Source organism: Emericellopsis atlantica (genome assembly GCF_019669845.1).
Source record: "Emericellopsis atlantica unplaced genomic scaffold F5Z01scaffold_13, whole genome shotgun sequence".
NCBI lineage: Eukaryota > Fungi > Ascomycota > Sordariomycetes > Hypocreales > Bionectriaceae > Emericellopsis > Emericellopsis atlantica.
Genome location: NW_025764715.1, coordinates 677,773 through 696,316, shown reverse-complemented (window position 1 = coordinate 696,316; position 18,544 = coordinate 677,773). Strand labels below are relative to the sequence as shown.

Sequence of the window (18,544 nt, the reverse complement as noted above, 5' to 3'; positions counted from 1 at the left end):
CACATGGACTTTGTCTTCTTCGAGGACCCGGCCCTGGAAGACGCCTCTATCGGAGACCTGAAGCGCCCCTTCCGAGCCTGGTTCAGGGAGGAAAACATGGTGCCTTATTTCATAGACGAGGGAAAGAAATGAGAAAGTGTACGAGCCGCGCGGCACGCGGCACGAGTCCTTCATCGTCGTGGACGACGCTGCGCTGCATGCCTCCCACTTCAGCCTTGTGCGCAGCTTTCCCGAGGACAGCGAGGAGGAGGGTCGTGAGCACGACAAGATCAGGGGCCGTGATATCGGAACCGAGCTATATGAGGCGCTGGGCGACACCAGCGCCCCTTGGATGTGAGCTTATTACAAGGGTCTGCCCACACACTTGAGAACAAAGGGCTATTATTGATCTGGCGGCCGAACTCGCGGGGAAATGAAGCTGTAGCATGGCCCTTCACGCATGTCTTTCCAGCACGAACTGATATGGCTCAGCGTTGATCCCGGCATCGAAGTCCTCCGACCAACCCTCGGGAGCACTATAATTCACCGCCACCTTTTTTGCGGCACCGTCTGCTACGGTGTTGAGCCCCCGTGGAATGTGCCACAGCTCAATGTTCAACCCCAGTTCGTGAGCCCGCTCCGCCTCGCCGAGTAACGCCTCCCACAGATCCCTGTTCTTGACTTCGGGGTTTCCGGGCTGGGAAGTCCTCCATCCATTCCTCAACCATGTTCTGCACCAAGTCGTCGCCCCTTCGACGGCGTAGGAAGAATCTGTGGCGATGACAAGAGTCCTGAAGGACTCATCTGCCCATTCGTGAAACCGCAGGGCGGCGATAATGGCGCGGAGCTCGGCACGGTTGCTGGTCTGCTCGCGAATCGAGTCGTCGAATGGACCTCTCATCTCAAGCCGTCCGGCGTCCACGACGAGCTGCCCATTGCGAAATATACCATGATGGACGGCCCAGGCAGCCTTGGGGTTGCTTTGGCCGTTGTTGAAACACGCGCCGTCGGTGAACACAATACCAGTCCATGGATCGACGTCATGGGTCATCCTGTTCACATGGGTCAGCCAGGACCTCGCACGAAATGTCACTACTGACCTCATAAACTCAGTCCTCCACCGCCTCCTTCCAGAGAAGAGGTCCAAAGGGGTATCAGTAGGCGAAGGTGGATTGAACTTTGAAAAGAACACCTTTCCTGTCCCCTTGCGGGGCACCATCCTGTCAACATACGGTTCTATTATGGGTATGGGAGAAGGGGGATTAGCAGCAGGCGGTGGACTGCGCTGGTCGCGCTGTTCCGACGCAATGTCGTCCTCATTCATCAAGTCCTATGACGTGCGGCACTTTCCACACGTGACGAGGCCGTGGGGTTCGCAGACGATACGACCATCTGGAAGCTCGCAGGGACCACCCTCTTCATCGCTGCTGCTTGGGCCGAGGGGGATGAGACCCTGGGCGAGGTAGTAACCGAGAGGCATTCTGAGAGACTGCTGTGGCTGACTTGGCAGCGTCTATGAAGGGGAGAACTGAGTAAAATAGGAGGGGAAGAGGATTTATGGTTTAAGCTAGCCCCGGGTACTCGTATCAGAGGCCGTCTGTGTTGAACAACCGCAAGTTGATGGCGACTCTCGAGGATTTGGGTTGGGGAGAGGCCCTAGGCGTACGCATAAGATAAGGGATAGCAGCGTCAAGCTTCAGTCCTTGCTAGGGATAATTTTGCGTTCTTTGCGAAGGAAAGAAGATAATGGCGTTTATCTGACCGACTGAGGAAGCTTCAGCGTTCTTCTTGTCGAGAAGAGGACTGGAAGAATCGGAACGCGAGGAACGTGGTTGCAGTGCCAGTGCGCGGAAAAGTGGGGTCCCACTCTACATGGCAAATTAGGTGGCGCGGTTCGCGTTCTCGGACTTTTTGAACGGCATTTTATTGCTCGTTCGCAAAAAAAACAGTCAGAAGATCAGGCATCTTATTAAGGCCTCCAATCAATCAATCTATAGGTGGCCGATCGTTTGAGTGTTTGATTAAACCAATTTAGTAACGTGGAATGGGACAAAGACCCACTCTTATAGCCTCAGCTCAGGGTCTCTACCAATAAGAATAAGTACACACATTCCTCCCCCCTAGATACGTATCTCCTTCAGCGACTCCGGCCCAGGGTCATCACCTTCCTCATAACACCACATAGCTGCTAACCGTGCATCACCATAAGCCTCATTCTATTCACATCGACCTAGAAGGGCTCATTTTTAGTAACGCATGAAGTCCATTAAATCTAATCTATATCTATCAGTATCAGTCCAAACAGTCGACAATTATACAGAATTCCTCTCAATCAGTCAGATAGACCCCCTGGATCTGGCCCGATTAATTGAACCGCAGCCCTGAACCCCGTGCCAGTCTCAAGCTCTTTTCTCTAAATCATCTGCATCTGTCCCAAAGGTTGTCGATGTCCGTGAACACAGAGACCTGAAGCCAATGTACGCTGCTACCAAAATAACAGGTACACTAATTCCGCCCAAGATGCATGCCAATTTTATATGCCTGCCTAATAGCATAAGAAACCAGCCGTCGAATGAATGCCACGACGAGCTGCCGAGGTGGTTGAAGATTGGCGTTACAGCCTGACCATTCAAGCTATGCAGTTTGGGATTGCTCAGAGGGCCGGACAGAATTTTGCTCTCTGCTCTATTGGGCAGCCGAGCATGGAGAGCACTGAATCCAGCTGTGAGTTGACAAACTTCGATGGTCCACAGAGGCAGTAGTAGTAGGCTTTGAACTTACGATGCAAAGTGGCCACCCGTGCTAAACATGACGGTGACATAGGGGAGGTAGAACCAATTTCTGTCATATGTCTTCAGATTTTGAAGAATATTTCCAACAAATTCGTTGGCTCTACTCGCCATCAGAAAGCTGACAGAGAATCCGGTAGGATGAGCCGCTGGCGCGACAAACTTGAACTGCCTCAATGGTCCGAGAGACCTCCTACACTGGAGATCCATGTCTAAAATGATCCCTAGACTGTTCGTCAGCATTTCATCTTGATCTGCATCAAGGTCAATGGTCCAGATAGAGCACTCACCACCGTACTCGTGCAGTATCATATACCTCAGCGCATCCACCCGTTGAATAGGGAGCCGATAAGCATCCCACATTGCCTTCAAGTCGGGAAACTTCTCGGCAACGAATGTCGCAGCGTTCTCGTCTGTCCAGAGGTGATAGTCGAAGCCCGGATGCCAGTCAAGACAACTCTGTCTGGCAGTGTTCCATGTCGATTCCGGCGCACGAGATCCCAGCATTATGTGGTGAAGAATGGCAGGCACGTTGTCGATGACGCCCTTGCCGGCTGTCGTTTGGAAACTGCTATAATTGGCGAATGTGACGTCGAAGCCATCGGACTCTTGAGATATAATGAACTCAGATGAGCCATTTGGCCAGTAAAGGGGCAGTGAGATAAGGGTCCACGCCGTGTGGACAGCACCGCTGAAGTACCAAAGAAATCCTCCAGTGCATAAGAGAGCACAGAAGTACCGAAACTTGTAAAGCACCAAGAGCAACGATCTTGAATACATGGTTGCATTGAGGTGTCAATGGTCGTACGTATCAATGGAACTCACGGAAATGTGATGTTTGGGAGATATTATCAGGCATACCACATCTGTTATTGAGGATACCTGGTGGGGCCAGGTGTGGCAGACGCTGTGGCGTGGGCTCCCTCCCCGTGCGGCCTTTCCTAAAGCGGTATATATAGGCTCGTGAAGTTACAGCTACGGTACGGTAGATTTACGGCTAAACGTGGGTTACTGCAGTACACGCCACACTCGGGTCCTCGGCTGGGGCCGAGGTATGCTCGAGTCAATAACAAATATCTCCTCGACTGTCGTAAGACTACACGTCCGTGCGCGCAGGGATGCTGACCAATTAACTTACTTAAAAATGAGGCTACTTATAGTATTACTAAAGTTTGCCCTAAAGCTATGTATCGGTTCTGATAGGCACTACGCCACTTGCGGCGCTGTACCCAGCGGACATGGCGTACCTTCCTAACAGACAGGGGCATGTGGGTAATTTGTTGATCTGTAGTCCTAGCAATTTGCGGAGATTGGGTGCCTTATCGATGGAATGACTATCTGCTCATCTCCACCAATAGGAGCAGCCCACTTGCCAGGAACCGTGACCTTCCAGCCGTCCTTCTTCCATTCCTTTGCACACCACGAACTTGAATGCTTCCGACCGCTCAAGAGCAGTCCACGACGCCAAAACCCACACGGCGTTTTGCTCGGAGCAAAGGTTGTCCTCCCTGGTCGTTTCCAGATCTTCCTGCGACAAGAAGGAACCCATTAGTCCAACAAGCTGCCATACCGAGCCCCTACGACGATGGCGCAACCAAACCTCGGGAAGCCTCAGCCCTCTTCGCACACTTGGGTAGAACCGATTGTAAGTATCGCTGCCTATCCAATCTTCGATTCTTTCGCTTTTTATACGAGATCGGCTGCTAACACTAATTCCGACATGGAAAAGGTTGTCATAGGTATCATGATAGCCTCGTGTTACATAAATCGTCAACGGCGAAAACCTGCGGACCGAGGCCAGGGCCTATTCAATCGCCCAAACCTAGACTTGGAAGACGAACCGAACGGGTCAAATATATACGATGAACAGGAACTCCTGTTCTTTTCCGTCGCGGAATCCTCGTGGCCAACGAGTCATGGTCGAAAATCCCGTCTTTGCTGTGGTTTCAAGCTCGACACGGTCAATACCTCTCAGTTCGCAACTCATTGGCATAGCCGAGTTCTCGAAAAATTTCCCTTCCTGGTTGAGATGTTCTACTGGGCCCTGAATTTCAGTTGCTACGCCGCCGCCAAGGCCGTTGGCGAGACTTTTTTTGCCAATGGAGATGTTTGGCAAATGGCAGAAAAGCATGGCATTGCTGTCCTTTGGTTTGAGCAGGATGGTCCTTTCAAATTTCTGTTCCCCTTCCGAGAGGTGGATGTTCAGCACTTTTTCATGTCTGAGCATCAAGGCATGTTGACATTGCTCAACCGTACCTACTCTCTAGTACACATCCCAGCGACGGTCGGGTATGTTGCTGCACTTCCTTCCTATCCTCCCTACCTCCTCAGCGATCGACAAATTGTGCTGACTTGGTGCGTCTAGTTTCCTCGGCTGGTACTACTATTCCGCGCCAACTCATTCTCACTTTGCAGCTGTCCGTCGCATGATGACGCTGACAAACATCCTCAGCTTCGTTATCTTCACGTTCTGGCCATGCATGCCACCTCGACTTCTGCCAAAAGAGTACGGGTTTTTTGATACAGTCCGTCGCGAAGATGCCCAGTCGGTGTGGGCGAGCGGCAAGTTCTTCAACCAACTCGCAGCCTTCCCATCGCTGCATTTTGGATACGCCTTCTGTGTCGGTGCCACACTCATATTCCACTCCGGCGTTTTCCGCCGGCAGCCTGGTCCCCGTGGGAAACAATGGAGCAGGGTCCGGCAAGGAGTTTTCGTTTTCTTGGGCGTGCTCTATCCGGCTTTCGTCCTGACCATTATCGTGGCGACGGCAAATCACTACTGGCTAGATGCGTTGGCCGCTGCAGTTGTTGTCGCTTTGGCTTGGAAATGCAATCGCGTTTTGCTAGGGTTCTTACCATTAGAGGACCTCTTCCTCTGGTGCATAAGACTTAAGAAGCCTTTTCCTACAACTGGGTCCCGACTATAATGCCGCTATTTACTGTTATATAGAAATAAGTCGGCCTAGTTAGTCCTTTGAAAGTGTTTAAGACTTACCTTACTTCTATTAATTTAAAGGAAAATATCTACCTATTTATATATAATAATCGTGAAGGGCTGGACTAGAGTTTGCTAACCTAGTAGCACGTGAATTATCTATCCAAAGCTAAGTAGGAAAAGGAGAAAAAGATATTTAGTTATAGTCCGGAATCGCCAGTGTACTAGCAACAGCTCTCGGAGCGATATATACCAGAGCACTGCCAGTAGACTTGCACTTCCGAGATGTAAAGGCGCCTTCTGGCAATGACCCCCGAGATGGCATAAATAGAGATAAAATTCATTAGTATCTTCCACATTCTGATACTAAGCCCTATAGGCCATGAAAAGGGGTCATTCCCCCTTGCGCCCCGCAGTCGCCACACCTCCCAGGCACCAAGACAATTATACATCTAACTGTAAGCACCACACGTCGGCTCCCTTGGATCTGGTAACTTCCTGGGTTCGTACAGAATTGCAGCCATCTTAACAATGCGTGACCGTGAAGGAAATCCCAAGCATATCTTCAACCCGTGAGATAAAGAGCTTGCAATTGGCGCACATGGGCCGACTGGCCTGTACTGCTGCTGGCACTTGCGGCATCTCACGTCGGAGGGCTGCGAGATCCTGTATATTGAGGTCCAGCGTCCATTGCCCGAGCTTTTGATCGGGAGCACTTTCGAAGAGATGCCGTGGAAGGATCACATGCTGGTTAATGTAGTACGCGACGAGTTTCTTCTCAGCATGGGAGGCATTATATGACCCGGGCCACCCGGACTCGTCCCGATCATCGCCAGGCAGGTCGAATCGAATCAGCTTGCATAGCTCGAGGACACGATCCCGCCAGAAGCTATTGTTGAGGATGTAATCGCTAGAGAAGTCGGTGCGCCAACCGCTGGCGGCACTCACGGCTGGGAATGGCCCGCCACGTTCAAGCCGGGCCACGATCACAGAGGTTGTTGTCTCAAAGTGACCAGTCCTGAGGTCACTCGACGACACTGGCATCGAAATTTGTTCCCCATTCGTAACAGTCTCAAAGGCACCGAGCATCAGAGCGACGCGCCTGCGATTGTCCTCATCTTCACTACTATCTTCATAATGGTCGTTGCGCAATAATCGCATTCTAGCCGTCCTCCTCGAGGGTCGAGAGTAGAAGTAAGCGTTGCGCCCCTTGCGATCTTTCACCCGCGGATCGGCTCCATGATTGAGCAAGTACTTCACGACCTCAAGCCGACCCCAGAGCGCGGCCTCCATCAATGGCGTCCAGCCGCGGTTGTTAATGTTGTCAAGATTGCCACCCTTCTGGTGGAGGTACCGAACCATCTCAAGGTGACCTTCGATGGCGGCCAGAGCGATGCAATTTTCTCCTTCCTTATTCCTCCGGCTGACAAAGGGATCATCCTGGTATTTCCAAAGGAGGGATGCAATGTCGTACACGTGATTGGGTACGCAATAGGAGACGAAGAGTTCCTGTCGATAGGACGGATCCTGTAGAAACTGCGTTGACTCCTTTTCAACGAGGTCCTTTTGCAGCTGCGGGTCGCCAACACTAAGGCCCCCGAACCGGCTCTGAAGCGGTTCAGTTTGATCTCGGTGGCTGTTATGTTGTTCTCTTAGCAGGCCCCAGGAATCTGTGCTAGTGTCATCGGCCATGTCACAGGCGTCATCGTAATCGTCGCTCTCCTCTTCCGACTCTTCCCCTTCTCCGGTAGCTTGGACGCCGACCGTAACGAAGTAGCCCTTCTCCTTAGCAATTCTGTAGGAGTATTTAGCTTGAGCCTGCGCTTCAAATGGATAGCACAACTGGTAGTCTCCTGACGGGGGACCACAATGCGCAACCTGAGTTTTGACTGGGTCGGTGCCATGAGGCGACCCATGATGATGGCGGGACTGGCAGTATGGACAAATAACGTAAAGGCACTTGCTGTTCCACTTCACTACGAGCGCAAGAGGAATTCTTCGACCTTAGTTGTGGAGGAGACCGTCAGAAGATGATGGCGCTTGAGCCATTCTGTGAGCTTGGTGTTCTTCGGCGGGTTGATGCTGGCTCTAAGGTTTGTATATAGGGAAATGAATAAGGACATGGGTGAAGAGAACACGACTGTGACGAGAACAGGTTATACCAACACTGTACTTGTTATATACTTTGTCAGCGGAGGGTCGCACAAAGTAATCTATAAAGTAGCGCAGCGCATGCAGTAGGACGATGCAGTGCAAGGCCAGCTGCTCACAGCCAACATCCCCACCAGAGGCGGGCAGTCAGTACCTTAGGAACGCTAGCTTGGCTCAGGTGGCCAAAGACTCGCCGACATTCAAATACGAAGCCGGGCCCTGTAAGCAGAAATCCACTCCCTCCACATGTAGGGACCGCGAGCTGGATCATCACGCGGCACGGAAAGGGTGTCTCGAAATGATGGAGAGTGCAGTGACCCGCATGACGGACATGAGACAAGAAGCACTCCTGTCTGGTATTACATAGCGAATGTGGTGTATCACGTCGTACGGGGCGACTTGGATGGCGGCAGTACTGCCACCATCGGGTATCTTCTAACATGGCCAGGTGGTATCAACGATCTTCACAGGACACATGCAGATAGATCACCGATGGGTTCGGACACCGGAGATGCTTTGTTCGCAGAAGAATACTTCAGATTCGGAGAGCATGCTCCTTTTGGGGACATCTCCTCTTTCTCCTGGGCATGTGCATCAAGTGCAACAGCGACGTCAGTCGAGGGATGAGCTGGGCGGATCACGTTAGGAATTGGCATTTTCGGGCCAATTACACACGCTGCTTTGTCACTTTGTACGGTGTAAGGCTGAATCCCAAGGTATATGTAGTCGTCAAGTTTGTCCAAGTTCCAGCAGCCCCAGGGACAACCATCCTCGGCGCCGTGTTGAACAAGTGAGCTGGCAACACGCCGGCTTTAGTGGATGCTGGTCCGTGGTAGCATAGTAGATGCACAGACTCGAAACACGGCTCCTGAAGCGCGTCGCGTTTAGAGAACCAGCGAATATATAGCACAGCATCAGCATGCCGAGAGCATTGCCATAACGGCGAAAGCATAGCTAAGTAGCAATTCAGATGCTTGCTCGCAGGCCTACGATGACTTGAGCAATAGTCTCAGATATTAGCCAACATGAAATACAACCAGGGGTGGTAAAACATCTCATTATCCACTGGATCAATGACCTCAGGCTGATAAATGGTATGCGATTCCTCTGCAACGGCAAAATTGAAATCCTCGTCCACGACGCCCACCCGCCGTGCCTTGCAATACTCCCAATACGAAGGATACCATCCTGATTGGGCCCAATCAATAATCCCCACAACCTTTGGGTTAGGGCCATACGATACGAGTATGTTAGGGGGACAAAGATCGTTGTGGGTAAAAGTAATCGGAATATCGCCGCCAATGTCGATTCCACATATATCATGGAACTCTTGTACCGCATCTGCGCCTAGGAACGGCCCGTCACGCCCTCGGTCCACGTGGCCAACAACGAAAATATCGTTCAGCGGGCGCTTCCCTACACCCCCTGTTTATATTAGACAAAATGGGATATAAGAACGCCATTGTCTTACCAATATATCTGTCTGGCTCCTGGGTCAAAGCCCTCCAGGCATTTACCATGGATCTTAGCTCCTTGCAGACAGCCTGCCGTTCGCTTTCATTCATGGTGCTGCACCTTGCTTGTAGAGTATCACCCTCGATCAGAGACATATACAAGAAATACTGGCCGCCACCTTCAGCCCAGCCGAAGACTTCAGGGACTGGGACACGGCCTTGTAGTCGGTCAAACATGAATACCTGGGCCTCGACCTCGGCGATAGTAATGTCGGCTCCATACTTGACGGCTAGTCCCATGGATGGGATGAGAACGGGGGACGGACGGTTGAAGGATGCGGCACGGTAGTCGCCAGAGGCCTCATTCAAGGTTCTGATCTCTGCAGGCGAGGGAAGCGCGGGCGCTCTGCGCTCTTGGAAGAAACTGGACTGGGGGAAGACCTTGGCGGTTGCTGTCGGTGTGGAGCACGCGCTTAGCTCCGGAGTCTCATTTGTCGCCATCGAAGCTGAAAAGTGGCCAGTGTTTCCGGGGGCTGGATGTGATGCTAAGTTGAGATTCCTTGACGAAGTATGAGGGGGATTGCGGGCGGTAAGCATAGCACCCACCGTACATGTAGCGTACGGCACTTTCTCAGAAAAGTCGGCCCGTGCTTGAAAGTCTACATGTGGCTTATTTGCGGAGAAACCAATCAAGTCGATCGGAAGCTAGACCCGGATTCCGGCTGATGCTTGTCTCGTCCGCTACATGTAATCGCGGTACACAGTACGCCCAGAACTCCCGAATCCTGATTACGTAGTAGATCTCGGCGCATCAAGGCGAACTATCGTCCACCTTCCCCATTATGCCAACAATGCCCAGGAAGAATCGTTATGCTAATGTTTCCAAGCCATATAGATTGCGCGATGATCTAGTTGTACTGCATCCAAGTCCCTCTCCGAAAACTGAACCGAGTGGTTGCTGGCCGATGCCTCGCCATTGAAATTGTTTAGCACCTATCGCGGCGCACGATGGACGAATACGCCTTTTCCTCACTCTGTTGGATATAGCGAAATGGCCGGTTTATTTCAGCAGTATTAATCATGCGAGGCTTCCTTTCGGCGTCATGGCAATGCCAGGCCAATCTGTTCGTCGCTGCTCGTCAACCACACATGTGCATGCTTAATGCATTTTCTTTCGTCGGAGTGGTTATGGAAACATTGGTTAGTTTTGGCTGTAGCTGTCTCGGTATGATATGCTCCCAGAGGACCCAGACCGAAGCCGAATCCTTCCATGCACGAAGTCAAACGGTGTACGGTGGCGGTACCGTACTCACTCGACAAAGTCGCCAGCGCTGGTCTGTCCTAGCGAGCAATATCCCTGTCAGGAGTGGTGCCAATATCGAGTAGCAATTACAGCCTATGAGCGTTATAATGCCTAAGGTAAGGACTATACTTGTATAGAGTTATTAAGAGATTCGTACTTTTGTATAAGCATATATCCACAGCGCTAAGCCATAGGCGGCTAGATTCCACCCACCAGCGCTAGCGACTTTGTCGAGTGAGTACGGTATACGTACCCTATACACGTACACTGTGGTTTCCGCAAGGCATTTCACTTGGCAAACACACAATGAGGACTGCATTAGGAGATCCGGAGTATCATACTGCAACCTCTGCTCATAGATGTCGTCCCTGTTCTGTCTATAAAGAGCTCGATTGCTCGTGAACCTTGAGCAAATATCAACGTAATAAGCCAGCCCACTTCACTCTCGATCTACAAGCACCACTACCTCTTCACTTTGATGTTTCACGTCAACTCTTCAATGTGAAGCCTAGCATCGCCGCCTCCCTCTTCCCTCTTGTTGCCCTGGCGCTCGTCCTGCCACGAAAGCGGACCTGGGGCGAATACAACGCAACCACGGACGCGCTGATCGAAGATGGCCTTTGCCGCAGCTATCGGACGCTGAACCCCCCCGCCCCAGGTGGCTGGTCTCGAAAGGTGTGACTTCTTCTGCGCGCCAGCCAGGGAGCTTGCAGAAGAGGACGAAACCTTGAAATGGTCGTGCGTTGGCGATACGGCGCCCAACCCCGTCACCGTCACGGACCCTGCTGGAGAGCCATACACCCATGGAGAATGTAAATGCAACCACCCGACCATCAAATCATTGGTGAGACTTTTGTCGAGCTACTCCCTTATGTTGGCCGCGTCACTTGCGCCGTGTGGAAGTTGGCCATCTCCGAAGCCGCCATCATTCTTGCCGCACTCCTTTCACGGCCAGCACAGCCAGCATGACCTTGTTCAAGGTGGCCAAGATCATCGCCAGCACCAGCTCAGGCGCCTCGGATTGGGAGGAGTGGATTGGGAGGAGCGGATTGGGAGGGTGTCCGCCGACAACCCTTGCGACTTCAGCCCCTAGCAGACCTTCGAGGACTTAAAGGGCATCAACGACGAGGACATTAAAGCTATCCTGTAGGCGTCGCGCTCGAGAGTACGGGGGGAAATGAAGTAAAAAAACGATTGCAGAACATGGTGAGGTTGAAGTGTGCGATGGTCCAGATGCATATTCCGTCCGATAGGCGTGCAGGGAGGAACAGAACGAGATGTAGAGGACGCTTGGTCATGCAGATGACCGATGGGGAGTGTAGTATCGGAGGGCATTGCGGAGTGTGAGGTTGACTTCCACCTGCTGGGCCTCGTCGGGAGCCATGTTGTGGGCACTGCGAGACTTGGCGGAGCCTGCCACGGGTCAACCTTTTCAACCGACATTGTTGGTACGAGGGGGCTCCATGAATCGCGTTTGCCATCGGATGCTGTGCACGCCTAGGTTCCAGTCTGACGTTGCTTGGTGTCGATGGCAAACTGCGGCTCGGGCGACCGGCTGCTCTCTCTCTCATCGCTCTCGGACGATGCGCCTCTGGGCTCGCCCTGGTAGGCTTCGTGAGAGCGAGTGATCAAATGTCTTCCAGGCTGCTGCTCATCTTGTTGAACAGCCTTGACCCGGGGCCGAGACGCGGCAGCCGGTCATGGACGATCTTGGACTCAATCTTAGCCATGCCCGACGCCTGGTCCGGCGGAAATGCAAGGTTGCGCAGGATCATGAGGCTGGTGCGGTCAGTACATCTTTGGACGATGGCAGGCTCACACAGAATCGAGGAGACGGGCCGGGGCCCGGGGGAAGAGATGGCGGAAGAAGTCGCTGACGAGCTGCAGCTGGTCTTCAAAAGCGGCCAAGGCAGCCACCGGCGGCCGGCCCGCCTCGGTACGGGTCGGACTTTGCCGGGAGTCCAGGACTGCTGAAACGGCCTTGTCCGGACTCCGGACTTCTACAGACTCTCCGGAGCCAAGCCGGTTGGCGATGCCCGGACATGGCGCGAGACAAGTTCATGCTGTTCTGGAGTTGATTTCTCGTGCACCCCTGCCCGAGTACGATTACAATTTACAAATGTCCCGACGATTGAATGCAAGGCGATCCATTCAGTAATCTGGGCCAATCCAGCTTCTGGAGTGATTGGTCATCCTAAAGGACGTCCAACATTGCTTGTTAAGCACCCGCCGAGTCGGTTGAACGATGGCCCGGTGCAAGAAGTCATGATGTAGATGAAATGACAGTGCATAGACCAGCTAAGAAGTACTTAAGTTAAGTATTCGGTAAAGCGAGAGCTATTGTTAACACGATTATTCGCAATTATCAAGCCATGGCCGCTCTCAATATTTCGTACTTTACGGTGAGTTTTCGCGTATCCATCATTCCGCGCTAGTCTTTATATTTCCTCGCAAAAGCGGTGCTAAGATCTAAACTAATGCTCAATCTCACCTCTTTCTAGATTCCGGTGGCTTTATGTATGGCATTGGGTGTTCGCACATACCCTATAATGTCCAAGCCAGGCCTAAAGTTACTGGATCGCAACAAGCCAAGGGACTTTGTTGAAGTGCTAAAGAAAGCCGATCTCGACGAAAATGTGAGACAAAAAGGCCAGGTCAATTGTAATATTGAATGTGGTTGCTGATGGTTTGGGTATTAGGTTCGGGGTCGCTTGTTGCGCGCTGAAGGCTGCGCAGCGAACTGGCTCGAGGCGCTCCCTGTCTTCGCAGCGGCGGTGACTGCAGGCAATTCGGCCGGCGTGTCTCCTCTGATCATGAATTGTCTTTCCATCGGATGGTTGATCAGCCGTTTGCTATACACATATGTATATGTGATTTGGCAAGCCAACGAGGTATTGGGTCCGAACGAAGCCCCAACTCGCTTCAAAGTTTGGGCTGTCGGTGCGACACTGGCGATGTCTATGTTTATCCTCGCTGGACGCCAGGCTTAAGGTAGTTCTACACTCGCATGCAAAAGGTATTTATTGAAATACACCGGGATTATGGGGGGAAGAGTCGTCTCGGGTTAGCATTTGCCTCAGTCTTCTCTGCTGTAGTACGGAGTGGTGCACAAGCTGCACATAGGCCAGCGCTCGTCATTGCCGGAGATTCGGGTTTCCTTCTACAAGCATTCATATTTAATAGTGCGTTACTGATAGTCGATTTGATCGTCGACCTCGGCTATTTCCTATAGGCAATACAGACCCCCTTGGCAAGGATTACGTACTTAAGCCTAGGCCGAGTTCTCTGAGAATACTGGATAGAAAAGCAATTTAGTAGCAATTCATAGCAAGCTCGTAATCAATACTGCGACATATGAGCATCTGGCCTCTCCGCCCTTCGAGGCCTCTCTGTGCATGGTAGAGCCCTGAACCCGTATTAACAGTCTTCCAGTCCGGAGGACCTCCTGCTCAGAGCAATCTCGCTCGTCGCCCGTCTCTGACATCACTAAATAGGCCCAAAGTCATCGAAGACGACTTGCTTGTCTACGGCAAATTGATTAGCGTGCGAGTTGCACAACAAAGATATCAAAAGTCGACTTACTGACAGGGAACGGGCCCCACTGGCTGCCGTCTTCTGAGAGGAACCTCTTGAAGGCACCATTAACGAGCGTAGCCTTCATCTCCCCAGCCGAGCCAGCAGCCCGCCGGAAGTTCACCAACTTGGCACAGACGCGAAGCATACTGGCACCAGCCTCGGTGACAATCTCCCGACCAAGGCAAGCGTGCGGACCCCAGCCATGGTGGATGTAGCTGCTGTCAGGGCGGTCTAGCTTGATCTCCTCGGGGTCTGGAAACTTGGCAGGGTCGCGACCCGCCGTGATGAAGTCGGCGAACACGGTATCACCTTTGCCCACCGATTCGGTGCGAGGACCGTCCGTAATCTGGACATTGTCCGCGACAGCATTCCTCACGAGGCCGAAGGCGGGCGTGCAAAGACGGAAGCTGTGAAAAAGTCGGCTGATTAGTAGATGTAGGAGCCAGCGGCCGCAGGGATTATGATAACGTACCCTTCCAGAGCATATCTTCTGAGCTTATTGAAATCCTCGGGATCATCGGACAGTGCAAGCTCCTGAATTGCAGGCCAATGCACGAAGTACTTGTCTGACAAGTACAGATCAATCATCTGTCCCCACTGTGTATCATGTTAGCATGTTCTTACGAACGTCTAGATTCGTGGCTTAATAAAGAGAAGACTCACGCCTTGGCCTTGAGTAGCCGACGAAGCAGCCGCAGTCGGGATGATCGTCCAGACGGTATCATCAACTGATCCTCCAGCAGATTCAAGCAGTCGCTCTATTAGATGGGGACCGTAGCTCTCCAGAAAGTTCTCGGTGCCCTTCGCCGGGCACAAGACAGAGCGTTTCTTGTTCTTGACGTCTGTGACAATCTTCTGCATGACCTGACCGAGCTTCTGTGTCTGTCTGAAAGCCACGACTCGTCTCTTGTAAGACTGAGCCGTGTCGAGGTCGAGAAAGACATAAGAGAACAGATTACCCAGTGTCTCTGCAAGAGAGGCTTCAGTGTAACTATCGTCCTTGCCTCCGTGGCCGCGCAGGGGAATACCGAAAAAGTTGCTGCAGAAGGCCGAGTGCACGAGATTGCCCACACTTCGGCGCATTAGATTTGGGGTTCATATTACCAAGTCACAGTTATGGAAACTTACTCTCGCACGATATCAAGTTGATACGATTTGCCAACCTTGCGGCTGTTCTGCTTGATGAATCTGGCGGTGGTCGCCTCGTAGAACCGACGGACCTGAGCGATGCCATCCTCCGGGCTGTACAGGCACTTGTTCACATACGTCCTCTGCTCAGCATTCTTAGCGCTGTCACCGCTCAGCATATAGTCGTGCTGAGTGAGCTGGAAGCTATGCGGGCCCCCTGGGAAGTTTTAGTGTTCGAGCTCGAGGACCAGAGACATGATGAACTTACAAGGTACATGGAGCTCCGCCTGATCAGCCAGTGTGTTAGTGACACCCACCCAAGACAGAACTGGCGTAGGAGGCCCGACGAAGAGAGGCTTATCGTAGCTGACGTCCGGTGCGTTCACCTGGCTGCTGAATGTCTCCTTGATGCCTTCAGGGGTTGTGAAGGGGTACAGCGCATAGACGCTGTTCGCACGGTACCACGCGGGGAACGCTCTCATAAGCAACTTGTACATGACTCCACCACCCGCGACATCATAGTCCGAATCAACTTCGGCATACCTACGGCAGAGTTATTAAAGCATTACCAATCGGTGGGGCTGGGGATTCTCACCCAAAAGCGGTCAGATTGCTCGGGCTGTAGTCGACAGTGTAGAACCGATCTCCTCGTACAAGAGCGACTGCATCAGACAGGATGGCGAACGAAGTGGTGAAGCCTGGACATAGCCCAGAGCCTGGAGCCATCCCTTCTTTCGTGGCCTCTGATAAGATACCAGGGTAGAGCTCGACGTTGTCGGGATGCTCGTAGAGACTTTCCACTATGAATCGCAGATTAGCATGAAGCCTTCGCAGGGCTTCCAACTTAACTTACAGGCTTCGGCCACCTTTGGATCAGGATTTATGTCCGCTAAGTTCTGTTAGTGCTTTTGTCAATCTTAGAAGCAAACGCAGGGTTCATAGATACCAAAGGATGTATACGGCTTCAACTTGCAGAACTTTCTGAACTCGTTGAGAGATGCGAGGTCCCACTGACGTCCCTGCTGGATTCCCAGGATTTCCACCGCCCTGAGAACGCGTGGGATATTGTGGGCACCAAAGGCTCCTTGGATAGTAATCAAATGTCAGTGATATTCCGCGTTGGTTCTTTGATCAGGTTCATAAGCTTACCAGCAATGTTGTCCGTTCCCTCCTGCAAAGCTTGAACCAGGTCCTCGTCCTTGAAGCTTCCATCCTCCTGCCGCTTGAAGCCACTAAAATCCCACTCTCCAGGATCATCGGACTGATTGATTCCCCTTTTCCTGAGGCCAATCAGTAGCTCATCGACGGATAGCGTGTCTATTGTTGTCGCTAGATTAGTGGAGAACTTTGCAGATACGAGAGCGGAAGAGAAGACTCACCCCAGTCCACGTCAGGACCGAATAGCCGTTTGAAGGCGTCCTCGGTCCAACGCTCATCCTCGGCGCTGATGGCACTGTGCCAGCGGTAGATCATGTTGAACTCAACGCTGACTTGATTGCCGATACCTTTTGGGACACCTTCTTGATCGAAGATGTCATTGAAATCCTCGCGAGGATCCAGTTTCCAGTCTGAATGAACTGGGTTGCGGTTCAGGTTGAGAATGGTGCGTAAGTAGTCCCCAATGATCACGTTGACATATAGGCCACAAGTAATGCTATACTGCGTCAGTCCTATACTGCCGACCCCACCACGACTGAAAGATACTCTGATGTTACTTACAGCCTAGCAGTCTGGAAGAGATCGTTGTCGCGCTTGGTTTGAGCGGCACTATATTCGGGAGAATCCTGAGCCATTGCAGAGGGAATGCTGAAACGCCCACGTTCGTTTATCTCAGCCAGTTGCCCCGCAATATAGTTGTGAAAGCGATTGAAGCTGATAAGGAGGGCACCAACGCCAGGAGGTTGGCCCAGGATCCTGGGCTCGGAGAAAGCATCTTTCTTCAAAAGCCCGTCTTTAAAGGTGCGTATCATCTTCTGCTGTTCCTCATTATGGCCGTACAAGGGCCCAAGATCCAGATACGAAGAGGTTTGGGTCCTCGTGACATCCTGTGAATTTGTATGGAACAAGTCTGCGATGATATCAGTGGGACTTAGCGCTACATGGGCGAGAAAGGCTGTCTACCGTGGATGATGATAGTTGCGAAGTGGAGGAGAGAACTAGAAACCTTGGCTGGGTGCTCCTTCACCACGTCTCCTCGAGCCAGCAGGCCTGTATACGATTAGTATCGGAAGAAAAATGAGACATCTGAATGCTTACTGTCGAATATAACCCCAGGATCAGGGAGTTCGACCGCCTGCCGATACATGGGCTTTACAGTTCGCGCATAGTGACTCCCCGATGCCCCAAGCTGGGGATACATGAAGTTCTAACAGATCAGCAAAGTTCAAGCTATCACCATATCTATGCCGACAGGACAGACTCACGTTATTAGAACCATCGGCAGAGCGGTACCGAAATTCATCACCTAAGTAGGAGATTGGAGGATGTTGGAGATTTCGCCACAGTGTTCCGATGAACTTTGCGTTGAGATCACTTCTCAGCTTAGAGTCGTTTGGCAGCGAGGCGGCCAGCTGTATGACACGCTCAACCTAAACACTTATAAGCACAGAGGCTCCATTGCACTTGGGACGCTTTTATCACGGAGCTGAAGCGTCGTCTCGATCCGGGGGACTTACAAGATACTTGCGATCGTTGACCTCGCCTCCGGAGAGGAGTGCCTCGCCAGCCCCAACGGCTAGCCCCAGGTCGGATTTAATGTGAGTTCCTTGACTCACAATGTCGCGGCGTACGACATTAAGAAATTGAGCAAGCTTTGAGAGTGTTCCATCTCCATGGTGATGAGATCCATTCGGATCCCCATTCGAGGTTGGGGTAGTCATGCTGAGAGTTATGATGATATTGCAGACATATGCTAAAACTAGAACCTAAACCTGGCTGCGAGCAACAATTGAAGGTGAAAGCTCTTATATATAATCTCGACAGTCCAAATGACATTACGACAGCTTTTGCTAAGAGAGTCTGATGGGTTTTACTGATTTTTGGCTGCCGATTTCCCGACCTCCTCGCAGTCTCTCATGATCCAGGAGTGTAGTACAGACAAATAACCCGTACCAGATCCCAGGTGTTGGTGTGACATACCGCCGATAATTGTCGTCGGACAGATAACTTTAGCGCTTACGGTCCAAGCCATACTCCGAAGTCTAGGCGAATCCATCTCCATGGACGATCA

General features: G+C 51.9%; 8 protein-coding genes across 8 annotated transcripts; 3 read left to right on the top strand and 5 right to left on the bottom strand.

Moving 5' to 3' along the window:
- Window positions 1–3: 3 nt before the first annotated feature.
- Window positions 4–337, top strand: F5Z01DRAFT_674262 (uncharacterized protein; the record flags this gene model as incomplete). Its single annotated transcript, XM_046265022.1, has 2 exons — window positions 4–99; window positions 146–337. 2 exons carry the CDS (start codon window positions 4–6, stop codon window positions 335–337), a joined length of 288 nt encoding a protein of 95 aa, XP_046118449.1.
- Window positions 338–433: 96 nt separating this feature from the next.
- On the bottom strand, window positions 434–1,459 carry F5Z01DRAFT_681532 (ribonuclease H-like domain-containing protein; the record flags this gene model as incomplete). Its single annotated transcript, XM_046265700.1, has 4 exons — window positions 434–1,031; window positions 1,080–1,215; window positions 1,261–1,309; window positions 1,340–1,459. The coding sequence occupies 4 exons, from the start codon at window positions 1,457–1,459 to the stop codon at window positions 434–436; spliced, it is 903 nt and encodes a 300-aa protein (XP_046118448.1).
- A 938-nt stretch (window positions 1,460–2,397) lies between these two features.
- On the bottom strand, window positions 2,398–3,548 carry F5Z01DRAFT_681531 (putative glycosyl transferase; the record flags this gene model as incomplete). Its single annotated transcript, XM_046265699.1, has 5 exons — window positions 2,398–2,445; window positions 2,484–2,691; window positions 2,761–2,992; window positions 3,059–3,459; window positions 3,508–3,548. 5 exons carry the CDS (start codon window positions 3,546–3,548, stop codon window positions 2,398–2,400), a joined length of 930 nt encoding a protein of 309 aa, XP_046118447.1.
- Window positions 3,549–4,175: 627 nt separating this feature from the next.
- Window positions 4,176–5,799, top strand: F5Z01DRAFT_655489 (PAP2 superfamily-domain-containing protein). Its single transcript, XM_046263513.1, has 3 exons — window positions 4,176–4,413; window positions 4,498–5,057; window positions 5,134–5,799. The coding sequence occupies exons 1-3, from the start codon at window positions 4,354–4,356 to the stop codon at window positions 5,693–5,695; spliced, it is 1,182 nt and encodes a 393-aa protein (XP_046118446.1). The 5' UTR covers window positions 4,176–4,353; the 3' UTR covers window positions 5,696–5,799.
- A 429-nt stretch (window positions 5,800–6,228) lies between these two features.
- Window positions 6,229–7,752, bottom strand: F5Z01DRAFT_681529 (ankyrin repeat protein; the record flags this gene model as incomplete). Its single annotated transcript, XM_046265698.1, has 2 exons — window positions 6,229–7,679; window positions 7,725–7,752. 2 exons carry the CDS (start codon window positions 7,750–7,752, stop codon window positions 6,229–6,231), a joined length of 1,479 nt encoding a protein of 492 aa, XP_046118445.1.
- A 1,090-nt stretch (window positions 7,753–8,842) lies between these two features.
- F5Z01DRAFT_655487 (kinase-like domain-containing protein) lies at window positions 8,843–9,930 on the bottom strand. Its single transcript, XM_046263512.1, has 2 exons — window positions 9,326–9,930; window positions 8,843–9,279 (listed from the first exon to the last, which is right to left on the bottom strand). The coding sequence occupies exons 1-2, from the start codon at window positions 9,903–9,905 to the stop codon at window positions 8,864–8,866; spliced, it is 996 nt and encodes a 331-aa protein (XP_046118444.1). The 5' UTR covers window positions 9,906–9,930; the 3' UTR covers window positions 8,843–8,863.
- A 3,018-nt stretch (window positions 9,931–12,948) lies between these two features.
- F5Z01DRAFT_655485 (uncharacterized protein) lies at window positions 12,949–13,978 on the top strand. Its single transcript, XM_046263511.1, has 2 exons — window positions 12,949–13,247; window positions 13,311–13,978. The coding sequence occupies exons 1-2, from the start codon at window positions 13,131–13,133 to the stop codon at window positions 13,599–13,601; spliced, it is 408 nt and encodes a 135-aa protein (XP_046118443.1). The 5' UTR covers window positions 12,949–13,130; the 3' UTR covers window positions 13,602–13,978.
- A 44-nt stretch (window positions 13,979–14,022) lies between these two features.
- F5Z01DRAFT_736777 (heme peroxidase family protein) lies at window positions 14,023–18,315 on the bottom strand. The gene is made up of 16 exons (XM_046266792.1): window positions 17,991–18,315; window positions 17,739–17,903; window positions 17,572–17,680; window positions 17,437–17,523; window positions 17,035–17,383; window positions 16,695–16,969; window positions 16,465–16,632; window positions 16,262–16,399; window positions 16,169–16,204; window positions 15,911–16,115; window positions 15,584–15,858; window positions 15,316–15,532; window positions 14,851–15,259; window positions 14,660–14,784; window positions 14,194–14,594; window positions 14,023–14,135 (listed from the first exon to the last, which is right to left on the bottom strand). The coding sequence occupies exons 1-16, from the start codon at window positions 18,192–18,194 to the stop codon at window positions 14,098–14,100; spliced, it is 3,201 nt and encodes a 1,066-aa protein (XP_046118442.1). The 5' UTR covers window positions 18,195–18,315; the 3' UTR covers window positions 14,023–14,097.
- Window positions 18,316–18,544: the final 229 nt, after the last annotated feature.